This window comes from Oncorhynchus clarkii, unplaced genomic scaffold (assembly GCF_045791955.1).
Source record: "Oncorhynchus clarkii lewisi isolate Uvic-CL-2024 unplaced genomic scaffold, UVic_Ocla_1.0 unplaced_contig_13841_pilon_pilon, whole genome shotgun sequence".
In the NCBI taxonomy this organism is placed as follows: Eukaryota; Metazoa; Chordata; class Actinopteri; order Salmoniformes; family Salmonidae; genus Oncorhynchus; species Oncorhynchus clarkii.
Genome location: NW_027259695.1, coordinates 9,011 through 21,791, shown reverse-complemented (window position 1 = coordinate 21,791; position 12,781 = coordinate 9,011). Strand labels below are relative to the sequence as shown.

Here is a 12,781-nt window from a genome sequence, read left to right as displayed (position 1 = left end):
GCAATTTATTGCCCTGGCCACATCTGCAGTCCTCATGCCTCATTGCAGCATGCCTAAGGCACGTTCACACAGATGAGCAGTAGAAAGGCCTCTTTAGTGTCCTAAGTTTTCAGAACTGTGACCTTAATTGCCTACCGTCTGTAAGCTGTTAGTGTCTTAACGACCATTGCACAGGTGCATGTTCATTAATTGTTTATGGTTCATTGAACAAGCATGGGAAACGGTGTTTAAACCCTTTACAATGAAGAACTGTGAAGTTATTTGGATTTTTACAAATGATCTTTGAAAGACCGTGTCCTGAAAAAGGGACCTTTCTTTTGTTGCTGAGTGTTTTTTATATATATATACACACACACACGAATACAGTTGAAGTCGGAAGTTTACATACACCTTAACCAAATACATTTAAACTCAGTTTCTCAATTCCTGACATTTAATCCAAGTAAAAAATTCTCTGTTTTAGGTCAGTTAGGATCACCACTTTATTTTAAGAATGTGAAATGTCAGAATAATAGTAGAGTGATTTATTTCATCACATTCCAGGTGGGTCAGAAGTTTACATACACTCAAATAGTATTTGGTAGCATTGCCTTTAAATTGTTTAACTTGGGTCAAACATTTTGGGTAACCTTCCACAAGCTTCCCACAATAAGTTGGATGAATTTTGGCCCATTCCTCCTGACAGAGCTCGTGTAACTGAGTCAGGCTTGTAGGCCTCCTTGCCCACACACACTTTTTCTGTTCTGCCCACAAATGTTCTATAGGATTGAGGTCAGGGCTTTGTGATGGCCACTCCAATATCAAATCAAATCAAATGTATTTATATAGCCCTTCGTACATCAGCTGATATCTCAAAGTGCTGTACAGAAACCCAGCCTAAAACCCCAAACAGCAAGCAATGCAGGTGTAGAAGCACGGTGGCTAGGAAAAACTCCATAGAAAGGCCAAAACCTAGGAAGAAACGTAGAGAGGAACCAGGCTATGTGGGGTGGCCAGTCCTCTTCTGGCTGTGCCGGGTGGAGATTATAACAGAACATGGCCAAGATGTTCAAATGTTCATAAATGACCAGCATGGTCGAATAATAATAAGGCAGAACAGTTGAAACTGGAGCAGCAGCACAGTCAGGTGGACTGGGGACAGCAAGGAGTCATCATGTCAGGTATTCCTGGGGCATGGTCCCAGGGCTCAGGTCCTCCGAGAGAGAGAAAGAAAGAGAGAATTAGAGAGAGCATATGTGGGATGGCCAGTCCTCTTCTGGCTGTGCCGGGTGGAGATTATAACAGAACATGGCCAAGATGTTCAAATGTTCATAAATGACCAGCATGACCAGCATGGTCGCAAGGAATCATGTCATAATAAGGCAGAACAGTTGAAACTGGAGCAGCAGCACGGCCAGGTGGACTGGGGACAGCAAGGAGTCATCATGTCAGGTAGTCCTGAGAGAGCCCCAGTAAGCCAGTGACTCAGCATGGTCCTAGGGCCGGCCAGGCGGTTCGTTGCTCCAGGTCCTCCGAGATTACACTCAATCATATGACCCACTGAAGAGATGAGTCTTCAGTAGAGACTTAGAGAACGCACACTTAGATTCACACATTTTTTTCTTTGTAGGATAGCCCAATACCAGATTGTGGCTTTAGCTAGCTATGAAGTTGTGCCTTGTAAGACCGCTACAAAGATAAAGCCAGGCACAATCCACATTCAGGTATGGGCTGAATAAAGTAGAAACATCCTCTTCATTATGCTTGTTTTAATATTATTGTTGGCTGCCAAAAGAGCTCTGTAAGCAACCTGGTTAGCCACAGAAGATCTGTTAACTAGCAAGCTATTTAACAACAGCATGCGTCAAGGTAACTTAGCTAGCAAGCAGATGATGGTCCTCTTCGTCTGGGCGCAGCTGGTTTCTTCCGAAGACCTCTTACAGTCAATGGGGCAAGTTGGGGTTCATTCAGGGGAATTTGTGCATTCGGGTAGGTCAGGTTGTGTGTTTTGATTATGTCAGGCCATTCCTTGAACCAGGGAAATATTGTTGACATATTCTGGTCGGGTGTACTGGCACCCCCTCAAAATGCAGTTTACATACAGATGTCCACTTACTACTTTTACGTCTGTCATTAAAGTGTTCCAAATTGCTTGTTGTTTTGGGTCAGTCGGTAGTTGGTGAAATTGCACGTTGTGTCATGTGGAATCCAACCGGCAGTAGGGTACACAGCAGTTTACTTTGTTTATGTTGTGTCAGCTGTGTTGTGTCAGTTGTGTTTACCTCAGACTTTGCAAATTTACCACCTATCGATCCCAGAGTGAAAGCGCTGTTTAAGGTGTGAAGTAGGGCAATTCTATGGTTAACTAGTGTGAGAAGGTAGACGGGCCTGTTGATCAGACGGTTCGTGTGTGCTGAGTCTTCCCTACGAAGCCCTGCATTCAGCACAAGAGGCTTCCTTTACTCATGTCCTTCAACATGAAATGACGAGACAGATGTTAGTAATGTGGTGGACAATCTGTTCTGCAGGTATATATCCTAGTTTCCCTCCTCCACTATGTTTCTGCTTTGCTTGCGCTTCAGTGTCTAGGCCGGTATTTGTTAAGCACTTTCAGACAACTGCTGATGTAACAAGGCTATATGATTGATATTTGGCTTTATAACCCCCCTCCTCCCCCAGTTGTCCAGTCTGTCTATTGAGGAGCCAGAGGATGCAGAGCTGGCCTACACCATGAGAGACCTTCCCCCCACCCCCCCACCCCGGGGTGCATCTGTGGACCAAAACACAACTCCGGGATGCCACACACCTGTCGTTGACCGAGAACCAGAAGGAACTGGGCTTGAGATGGGGCGATCCCCTCACACCCCAAGAGGGACACCCCTGCTTTCTCGGCCCTCCCCTAGTGGCCCCCCTCCCTTCACCCCCCCCAGGACCAAACGTGCCCCACTGGAGGGAGAGTTTGAGCCGCTGAAGTTGAGGAAGTACCAGCTGACCTCTATGGGGTCGCGGTCCATGGACTCCTCCCCTCAGTCCCGGCCACGCAGCCCCTGGGGACACTTTGACCCTTACGACTCTGCAGAGGTGGGTGAGGTGTGGATACGTGTGTGAGTGAGACCTATGTGTGCACTGATGTAGTGCTAGAATCATTATGAAAACTTCAGGAAGAGTGTGCAGAAGTGTGATAACATTTTTATCTAATGGTGTAGTGACCAATAAGCATCTTTTATCACGTGAAACTACAGTGCATTCGGAAAGTATTCAGACCCTTGACTTTTTCCACATTTTGTTATATAACAGCCTTATTCTAAAATATATTACATTGAGGAGGAAAACAATCTACACACAAATGAAAACAGGTTTGCAAATGTATTACAAATAAACATACCTTTATTTACATAAGTATTTAGACCCTTTTGCTATGAAGACTCTAAATTGAGCTCCGGTGCATTCTGTTTCCATTGATCATCCTTGAGCTGTTTCTACAACTTGATTGGAGTCCACCTGTGGTAAATTCAATTGATTGGACATGATTTGGAAAGGCACACACCTGTCTTTATAAAAGGTTCCACAGTTGACGGTGCATGTCAGAGCAAAAACCAGGCCATGAGGTCAAAGGAAATGACCGTAGAGCTCCTGGACAGGAATGTGTCGGCACAGATCTGGGGAAGGGTACCAAAAAATATCTGCAGCATTGAAGGTCCCCAAGAACACAGTGGCCTCCATCATTCTTAAATGGAAGAAGTTTGGAACCACCAAGACTCTTCCTAGAGCTGGCCGCCCGACCAAACTGAGCAATTGGGGTAGAAGGGAGGTGACCAAGAACCAGATGGTCACTCTGACAGAGCTCCAGAGTTCCTCTGTGGAGATGGGAGAACCTTCCAGAAGGACAACCATCTCTGCCGCACTCCACCAATCAGGCCATTATGGAAGAGTAGCCAGAAGGAAGCCACTCCTCAGTAAAAGGCACATGACAGCCCACTTAGAGTTTGCCAAAATCCACCTAAAGGACTCTCAGACCATGAGAAACAAGATTCTCTGGTCTGATGAAACCAAGATTGAACTCTTTGGCCTGAATGCCAAATGTCACGTCTGGGTGAAGCATGGTAGTGGCAGCATCATGCTGTGGGGACGATTTTCAGCGGCAGGGACTGGGAGACTAGTCAGGATCGAGGGGAAAGACGAATGGAGCAAAGTACTGAGAGAGCGACTCCGGGATGCTGGCCTTTTAGGCAGAGTTGCAAACAAAAAAGCAATTTCTCAGACTGGCCAATAAAAATAAAATATTAAGATGGGCAGAAGAACACAGACACTGGACAGAGGAACTCTACCTAGAAGGCCAGCGTCCCAGGGTTGCCTCTTCACTGTTGACGTTGAGGCGTGTGTTTTGCGGGTACTATTTAATGAAGCTGCCAGTTCAGGACTTGTGAGGCGTCTGATTCTCAAAGTAGACACTAATGTACTTGTCCTCTTGCTCAGTTGTGCACCGGGGCCTCCCACTCCTCTTTCTATTCTGGTCAGAGCCAGTTTGCCCTGTTCTGTGAAGGGAGTAGTACACAGCGTTGTACAAGATCTTCAGTTTCTTGGCCATTTCTCACATGGAATAGCCTTCATTTCTCAGGACAAGAATAGACTGATGAGTTTCAGAAGAAAGTTCTTTGTTTCTGGCCATTTTGAGCCTGTAATCCAACCCACAAATGCTCATGCTCCAGATACTCAACTTGCAGTTTTCAGCTGTGCTAACATAATTGCAAAAGGGTTTTCTATTGATCAGTTAGCCTTTTAAAATTATAAACCTGGATTAGCTAACACAACGTGCCATTGGATACAGGAGTGATGGTTGCTGATAATGGACCTCTGTACACCTATGTAGATATTCCATAAAAAATCTGCCGTTTCCAGCTACATTTGTCATTTACAACATTAACAATGTCTACACTGTATTTCTGATCAATTTAATGTAATTTTAATGGACAAAAAATGTGCTTTTCTTTCAAAAACAAGGACATTTCTAAGTGACGCTAAACTTTTGAACAGTAGTATATGTAAGTGAGATATTTCTGTATTTTATTTAATACATTTGCAAACAGCGTGTTTTATGTCCCGTCTTCTGTCTTCCCTACAGGACATGGACAAGGAGTATGTGGGCTTTGCCACTCTACCCAACCAGGTACACAGGAAGTCAGTCAAAAAGGGTTTTGCCTTCACCCTCATGGTAGCAGGTGAGACATCTAAATTACTCAGATTACTACTGAAATGAATTATAGACAGAAAATAACCTATTCCAAATAACTTTGTTTTATTTAGGTGAACATTGCCCAACATTTATTTGTGCAGAAAAAAGTAGATCGAAGAATGACTGACTTGCCTTCTTTCTCTAGGAGAGTCTGGTCTGGGTAAATCCACTCTGGTCAACAGTCTGTACCTTACAGACCTCTACAACAACAGGAAGGTGCTGAATGCAGAGGGTGAGACAGAAATATTGTCAGTAAAACTCATTTCTCAATGTGTTCATTGCTATTAACTACTATTATTGTTTTGCTATAACAGCAAGTTGTGTCCTTTTTGGAATGAATTGCCTGTTCTATTACAACCCTGATCTTCAAGACTGCTTTTATACGTGTGTGTGTGTAGAGCGGATCGTGCAAACAGTGTTCATCACCAAACACACCGTGGGTATCGAGGAGAAGGGGGTCAGACTCAGACTCTCCATCGTAGATACACCAGGGTTTGGTGACGCTGTCAACAACACAGAGAGGTACATGGGTTATCTAGGCTGGAATCATGATTATCTCATGATGATTTGCTGCTATCATAGTCCCTCATGGAATGACGATTCAGTGGCCACGCCCCTCTACTGGGGGCACAGATGTATAAAAAAAAAATAAAAAAAATCCCTCATCTGCCCGTTGGCACCAAGTCACATTAGTCCCAAGGTTGTCTTGTTAAATCTTGTTCCTACTTTTAAATTAAATACTCATTAGCTAGGAATGCTGTTTGAAATATCTAAAACAGAATACTATGGTGACATTATTATCAACCTGCTGCATACCCCTTAAAAATATACATTTACGTGTGCAGGTTGTGCTAACACTCATTAATACAGACTGGTAGATTAGCTAGCATAGCTAGCATTCAATTGTTAAGTAACTTGAGTGTAATGGAGTTGACTGGACTATGACATATACAGTGGGGCAAAAAAGTATTTAGTCAGCCACCAATTGTGCAAGTTCTCCCACTTAAAAAGATGAGAGGCCTGTAATTTTCATCATAGGTACACTTCAACTATGACAAACAAAATCAGAAAAAGAAATCCAGAAAATCACATTGTAGGATTTTTAATGATTATATTTGCAACTTATGGTGGAAAATAAGTATTTGGTCAATAACAAAAGTTTATCTCAATACTTTGTTATATACCCTTTGTTGGCAATGACAGAGGTCAAACGTTTTCTGTATGTCTTCACAAGGTTTTCACACACTGTTACTGGTATTTTGGCCCATTCCTCCATGCAGATCTCCTCTAGAGCAGTGATGTTTTGGTGCTGTTGCTGGGCAACACGGACTTTCAACTCCCTCCAAAGATTTTCTATTGGGTTGAGATCTGGAGACTGGCTAGGCCACTCCAGGACCTTGAAATGCTTCTTACGAAGCCACTCCTTCGTTGCCCGGGTGGTGTGTTTGGGATCATTGTCATGCTGAAAGACCCAGCCACATTTCATCTTCAATGCCCTTGCTGATGGAAGGAGGTTTTCACTCAAAATCTCACGATACATGGCCCCATTCATTCTTTCCTTTACACGGATCAGTCGTCCTGGTCCCTTTGCAGAAAACAGCCCCAAAGCATGATGTTTCCACCCCCATGCTTCACAGTAGGTATGGTGTTCTTTGGATGCAACTCAGCATTCTTTGTCCTCCAAACACGACGAGTTGAGTTTTTGCCAAAAAGTTATATTTTGGGAGAATGTCATATGGTCAGATGAAACCAATCTTCTTCTGGATCATCCAAATGCTCTCTAGCAAACTTCAGACGGGCCTGGACAAGTACTGGCTTAAGCTAGGGGACACGTTTGGCACTGCAGGATTTGAGTCCCTGGCGGCGTAGTGTGTTACTGATGGTAGGCTTTGTTACTTTGGTCCCAGCTCTCTGCAGGTCATTCACTAGGTCCCCCCGTGTGGTTCTGGGATTTTTGCTCACCGTTCTTGTGATCATTTTGACCCCATGGGGTGAGATCTTGCGTGGAGCCCCAGATCGAGGGAGATTACCAGTGGTCTTGTATGTCTTCCATTTCCTAATAATTGCTCCCACAGTTGATTTCTTCAAACCAAGCTGCTTACCTATTGCAGATTCAGTCTTCCCAGCCTGGTGCAGGTCTACAATTTTGTTTCTGGTGTCCTTTGACAGCGTTTGGTCTTGACCATAGTGGAGTTTGGAGTGTGACTGTTTGAGGTTGTGGACAGGTGTCTTTTATACTGATAACAAGTTCAAACAGGTGCCATTAATACAGGTAACGAGTGGAGGACAGAGGAGCCTCTTAAAGAAGAAGTTACAGGTCTGTGAGAGCCTGAAATCTTGCTTGTTTGTAGGTGACCAAATACTTATTTTCCACCATAATTTGCAAAATAAATTCATTAACAATCCTACAATGTGATTTTCTGGATTTTCTTTTCTCATTTTGTCTGTCATAGTTGAAGTGTACCTATGATGAAAATTACAGGCCTCTCTCATCTTTTTAAGTGGGAGAACTTGCACAATTGGTGGCTGACTAAATACTTTTTTGCCCCACTGTATACTTGTGTATGTGTGTTTACTGTATATCATTCACAACATTTGGACGGGAGCTATAATTGGAGAAATGCTTTTAACTATGCGTGTTGTTATTTCTTGAATTCGGGCTTGGCTTGACTACTTTCAATGGGGAAAGATTGCTTCTATGCCCCACTTCCGTGATTTTTGTAGAAAACGTCACTTTGCCGAGTGGAGCTATAGTGGAGAGTGTACATCTATCATCATGTTGATCCACCATGTTTGTAGTTTCCTCTGAGTGGTGTTTGTGCTCTTTATAGCTGGAAAGAGATAGAGGACTACATTGACCAGCAGTTTGAGCAGTACTTCAGAGACGAGAGCGGCCTGAACAGAAAGAACATCCAGGATAACAGAGTCCACTGCTGCCTCTACTTCATCTCTCCCTTCGGACATGGGTACCAGACTACACACACACTACATATTTTCTTTCTCTCTCTCTCGACACAAGTATGAGGTAGATACACACAGTTCTTTCACAGTAAACCTGCTTTTCAACAATTATTTAAATAATTTTGCCTGTGTGTGACTCTCCAGTCTGCGGCCGTTGGATGTGGAATGTATGAGGGCTCTGCATGAAAAGGTGAACATAGTCCCTGTTCTGGCCAAAGCTGACAGCCTCACACCCACTGAGGTCCGCAGGAAGAAGATGAAGGTAAGAGACTGTACCTGTGCTATGGTAATCTTTAATTATCTTTACCAGTGCTAATTTTACCTGTGATATTCCTATCTGTGCTACAGAATTTCTGTAATCTATATCTGTTCTATAATGTTGGAGTATATACACTGCTCAAAAAAATAAAGGGAACACTAAAATAACACATCCTAGATCTGAATGAATGAAATATTCTTATTAAATAGTTTTTTTCTTTACATAGTTGAATGTGCTGACAACAAAATCACACAAAAGTTATCAATGGAAATCAAATTTATCTTCCCATGGAAGTCTGGATTTGGAGTCACACTCAAAATTAAAGGGGAAAACCACACTACAGGCTGATCCAACTTTGATGTAATGTCCTTAAAACAAGTCAAAATGAGGCTCAGTAGTGTGTGTGGCCTCCCTACAACGCCTGGGCATGCTCCTGATGAGGTGGCGGATGGTCTCCTGAGGGATCTCCTCCCAGATCTGGACTAAAGCATCCGCCAACTCCTGGACAGTCTGTGGTGCAACGTGGCGTTGGTGGATGGAGCGAGACATGATGTCCCAGATGTGCTCAATTGGATTCAGGTCTGGGGAACGGGCGGGCCAGTCCATAGCATCAATGTCTTCCTCTTGCAGGAACTGCTGACACACTCCAGCAACATGAGATCTAGCATTGTCTTGCATTAGGAGGAACCCAGGGACAACCGCACCAGCATATGGTCTCACAAGGGGTCTGAGGATCTCATCTCGGTACCTAATGGCAGTCAGGCTACCTCTGTTGAGCACATGGAGGGCTGTGCGGCCCCCCAAAGAAATGCCACCCCACACCATGACTGACCCACCGCCAAACCGGTCATGCTGGAGGATGTTGCAGGCAGCAGAACGTTCTCCACGGCGTCTCCAGACTCTGTCACGTCTGTCACGTGCTCAGTGTGAACCTGCTTTCATCTGTGAAGAGCACAGGGCGCCAGTGGCGAATTTGCACAACCCCCACCTGTGGACGTCGGGCCCTCATACCACCCTCATGGAGTCTGTTTCTGACCGTTTGAGCAGACACATGCACATTTGTGGCCTGCTGGAGGTCATTTTGCAGGGCTCTGGCAGTGCTCCTCCTTGCACAAAGGCAGAGGTAGCGGTCCTGCTGCTGGGTTGTTGCCCTCCTACGGCCTCCTCCACGTCTCCTGATGTACTGGCCTGTCTCCTGGTAGCGCCTCCATGCTCTGGACACTACGCTGACAGACACAGCAAGCCTTCTTGCCACAGCTCGCATTGATGTGCCATCCTGGATGAGCTGCACTACCTGAGCCACTTGTGTGGGTTGTAGACTCCGTCTCATGCTACCACTAGAGTGAAAGCACCACCAGCATTCAAAAGTGACCAAAACATCAGCCAGGAAGCATAGGAACTGAGAAGTGGTCTGTGGTCACCACCTGCAGAACCACCCCTTTATTGGGGGTGTCTTGCTAATTGCTTATAATTTCAATTTGCATAACAGCATGTGAAATGTATTGTCAATCAGTGTTGCTTCCTAAGTGGACAGTTTGATTTCACAGAAGTGTGATTGACTTGGAGTTACATTGTGTTGTTTAAGTGTTCCCTTTATTTTTTTGAGCAGTTTACTTGCCCTGTGCTATAATGTTGGGGTATATACTTGCCCTGTGCTATAATGTTGGGTTGCAAAATTGGATTTAAATGGATTTGTCTTTTTAATTTTTCAATCTACACAAATTACTCTCAACATGGAATAACATTTTTAACATTTGTAAAAAAGAATATGAAAAATAAAACATCTTGATTAGATAAGTAATCAACCCCCTTGAGTAAGTACAGAATTACCTTTAGCAGTGATTACATCTGAGAGTCTTTCTGGGTAAGTCTCTAAGAGCTTAACACACCTGGAATGTACAATATTTACCCATTATTCTTTTCAAAATTCTTCAGCTCTGTCAAATTGGTTGTATATCATTGCTAGACAACCATTTTCAGATCTTGCCATAGATTTTCAAGCAGATTTAAGTCAAAACTGTAACTCGGGAAAATGCACATGTCTTCTTGGTATGCAACTCGTGTAGATTTTGCCTTGTGTAGTAGGTTATTGTCCTGCTGAATGGCGAATTCATCTCCCACTGTCGGTTTCTCTAGGAATTTGCCTGTGCTAAACTTAATTTATTATTTTCTCCTGAAAAATGACCCAGTCCTTAACGATTACAAGCATACCCATAACATGATGCAGCCACCATTATGCTTGAATATATGGAGATTGAAACTTGGTAATGTGTTGTGTTTAAGGTAAATCCAATACAACACAACATTTTTTGCAGTATTTCTTTAGTGCCTTGTTGCAAACAGGATGCAAATGATTGTGACTTGTTAAGCACATTTTTATTCCTGAACTTATTTAGGTTCTTAACAAAGGGGTTGAATACTTATTGACTCAAAACATTTCAGCTTTTTATTATGTTATTCATTTGTAAAAATCAAGACAAAAAAAATCTATTTGACATTATGGATGCAATTGAATCCATTTTAAATTCTGTCTGTAACACAACATCGTGGAAAAGGTCAAGGGGTGTGAATACTGTATGCGTGTGCCTGTGTAGATCCGAGAGGAGATGGAGAAGTTTGGCATCAACATCTACCAGTTCCCAGACTGTGACTTTGATGAAGATGAGGAGTTTAAACAGCAGGAGCAGCTGCTCAAGGTGACTTTAGACCTGGGGAGGATAGAGGGCTATTAGGGCATCTGTATGTTTTGTCCATTGCATATAGCGCTGACCACATGGCTTAACCATGAAAACCTTGATCTCTCTCTCTCTCTAGGACAGTATTCCTTTTGCTGTAATAGGCAGTAACATCCAGGTTGAGAGTAAAGGACGCAAGTTCAGAGGTCGGCTCTACCCCTGGGGTGTAGTGGAAGGTACGCTGCACAGGCACACCTTCACGTTTACACTACAGATCTCACACACACACACAACTGAACTTTCCTCGCTGCGGTGAACAGCAGAGTTGGGCCTCACTGAGCTTGCCTGTAAAAAATACACATTCGCACAGATTACCGTGACTGCAATCTCCGCGAACTACAAGGAAATGACTTGTCGACAGTTCAACCTTCGATTGAATTCCAGCCTAAATGTCTTTCTGTGAAAACACACTGACCTAATAGCAGTGTTGTGTTGTCAGTGGAGGACCCGGCCCACAGTGATTTCCTGCTGCTGAGGAACATGTTGGTGAAGACTCACATGCAGGACCTGAAGGATGTCACCAGAGAGACACACTACGAGAACTACAGAGCACAGTGTATACAGAACATGACACGCATGGTGGTGCAGGAGAGGAAACGCAGGTTGGTACTACACACACACACACACACACACACACATAGAATAGACGTACACAGAACTACCCAGACCCATACACACTAAAGTTGTACTGATGTACAACACATTTGGCACAACGGTTGTGCTACAAGGTTATTCTGCACAAAAAGAATGACAATTTATTTGACCTTTGTTTTGTTCTGTGTTAGCTTGCGTGATAAGATTCAGAGTGAGAGCAGCGCTGACTTCCCCATGACCCCACTCCCACTGGCCCCTGTAGACCGCGAGACAGAGAGGCTCATCTGGGAGAAGGACGAGGAGGTGAGAACACCCACGTGCACTCCTAGACCGACAACACACACACCCGTACCTGGGTGTATTGCACTGCATAGAAGTTGGTCTTCTTCCAGTCTACGTTTTGGAACGTTCTTCTTCAGCGTCTCAAAAAACCTAGACCGACCGACACACAAACACTAACTTTCCTTACCTTCTCTCTCCCCTCTAGTTGAGGAGGATGCAGGAGGTGTTGGAGAGGATCCACGAGCAGATGCAACAAGGACAGAAACCAGACTACTGATTTACCAACAATCCTCCTGGGCCTCTGAGGTCCATTCCCGTAGACACCTAGAAAAGGGAAGGAGGGAATTTGCATCAGAGGAAGAAACGTGACAACCTCACTCAAACCAGCACCATTCTCCTCAGTGGTGTATCAGCCTTCGAGGTCTCCATGGCGATGAGATGGGTCAGGAATCCTCTGCATCTGAATGTTCTGAACCCATGTCGTTTTTGTTCCCGGAGAAATATGGAGGTCCTGTAAACGTTGTTAGTAATGCTGTGGCCTAGTCTAGATTACCGACATACCTGAGGTGTCAACTTAGACCGTTGAAGTGTCAGAAAGAAAGAAGCAGCACAAACAGTGTGTAGTAAATGTAATATGATTTATTAACAATCTTCATTATTATTTGTTTTCATCATACTTTTGTCCTAATGAATAGTTTGTAGTACTGTTGTTATCTTTAAACATGGTGGACAGTTGGA

At 43.9% G+C, this 12,781-nt stretch overlaps 1 protein-coding gene across 1 annotated transcript; it reads left to right on the top strand.

Moving 5' to 3' along the window:
• The first annotated feature begins 2,694 nt into the window (after window positions 1-2,694).
• LOC139400703 (septin-5-like) lies at window positions 2,695-12,781 on the top strand. Its single transcript, XM_071145391.1, has 11 exons — window positions 2,695-3,060; window positions 5,102-5,198; window positions 5,358-5,444; window positions 5,611-5,734; window positions 8,044-8,178; window positions 8,318-8,435; window positions 11,027-11,128; window positions 11,247-11,343; window positions 11,607-11,769; window positions 11,953-12,064; window positions 12,249-12,781. The coding sequence occupies exons 1-11, from the start codon at window positions 2,710-2,712 to the stop codon at window positions 12,318-12,320; spliced, it is 1,458 nt and encodes a 485-aa protein (XP_071001492.1). The 5' UTR covers window positions 2,695-2,709; the 3' UTR covers window positions 12,321-12,781.

What these genes read in the sequence shown, in the direction of transcription:
- LOC139400703 (XM_071145391.1), top strand. Translation starts at nt 2,710, where the DNA reads ATGAGAGACCTTCCCCCCACCCCCCCACCCCGGGGTGCATCTGTGGAC. An exon ending in GAAGGTGCTGAATGCAGAGG is followed by an intron (nt 5,445 to 5,610) that starts GTGAGACAGAAA and finishes GTGTGTGTGTAG; the next exon opens with AGCGGATCGTGCAAACAGTG. An exon ending in GCTGTCAACAACACAGAGAG is followed by an intron (nt 5,735 to 8,043) that starts GTACATGGGTTA and finishes TGCTCTTTATAG; the next exon opens with CTGGAAAGAGATAGAGGACT.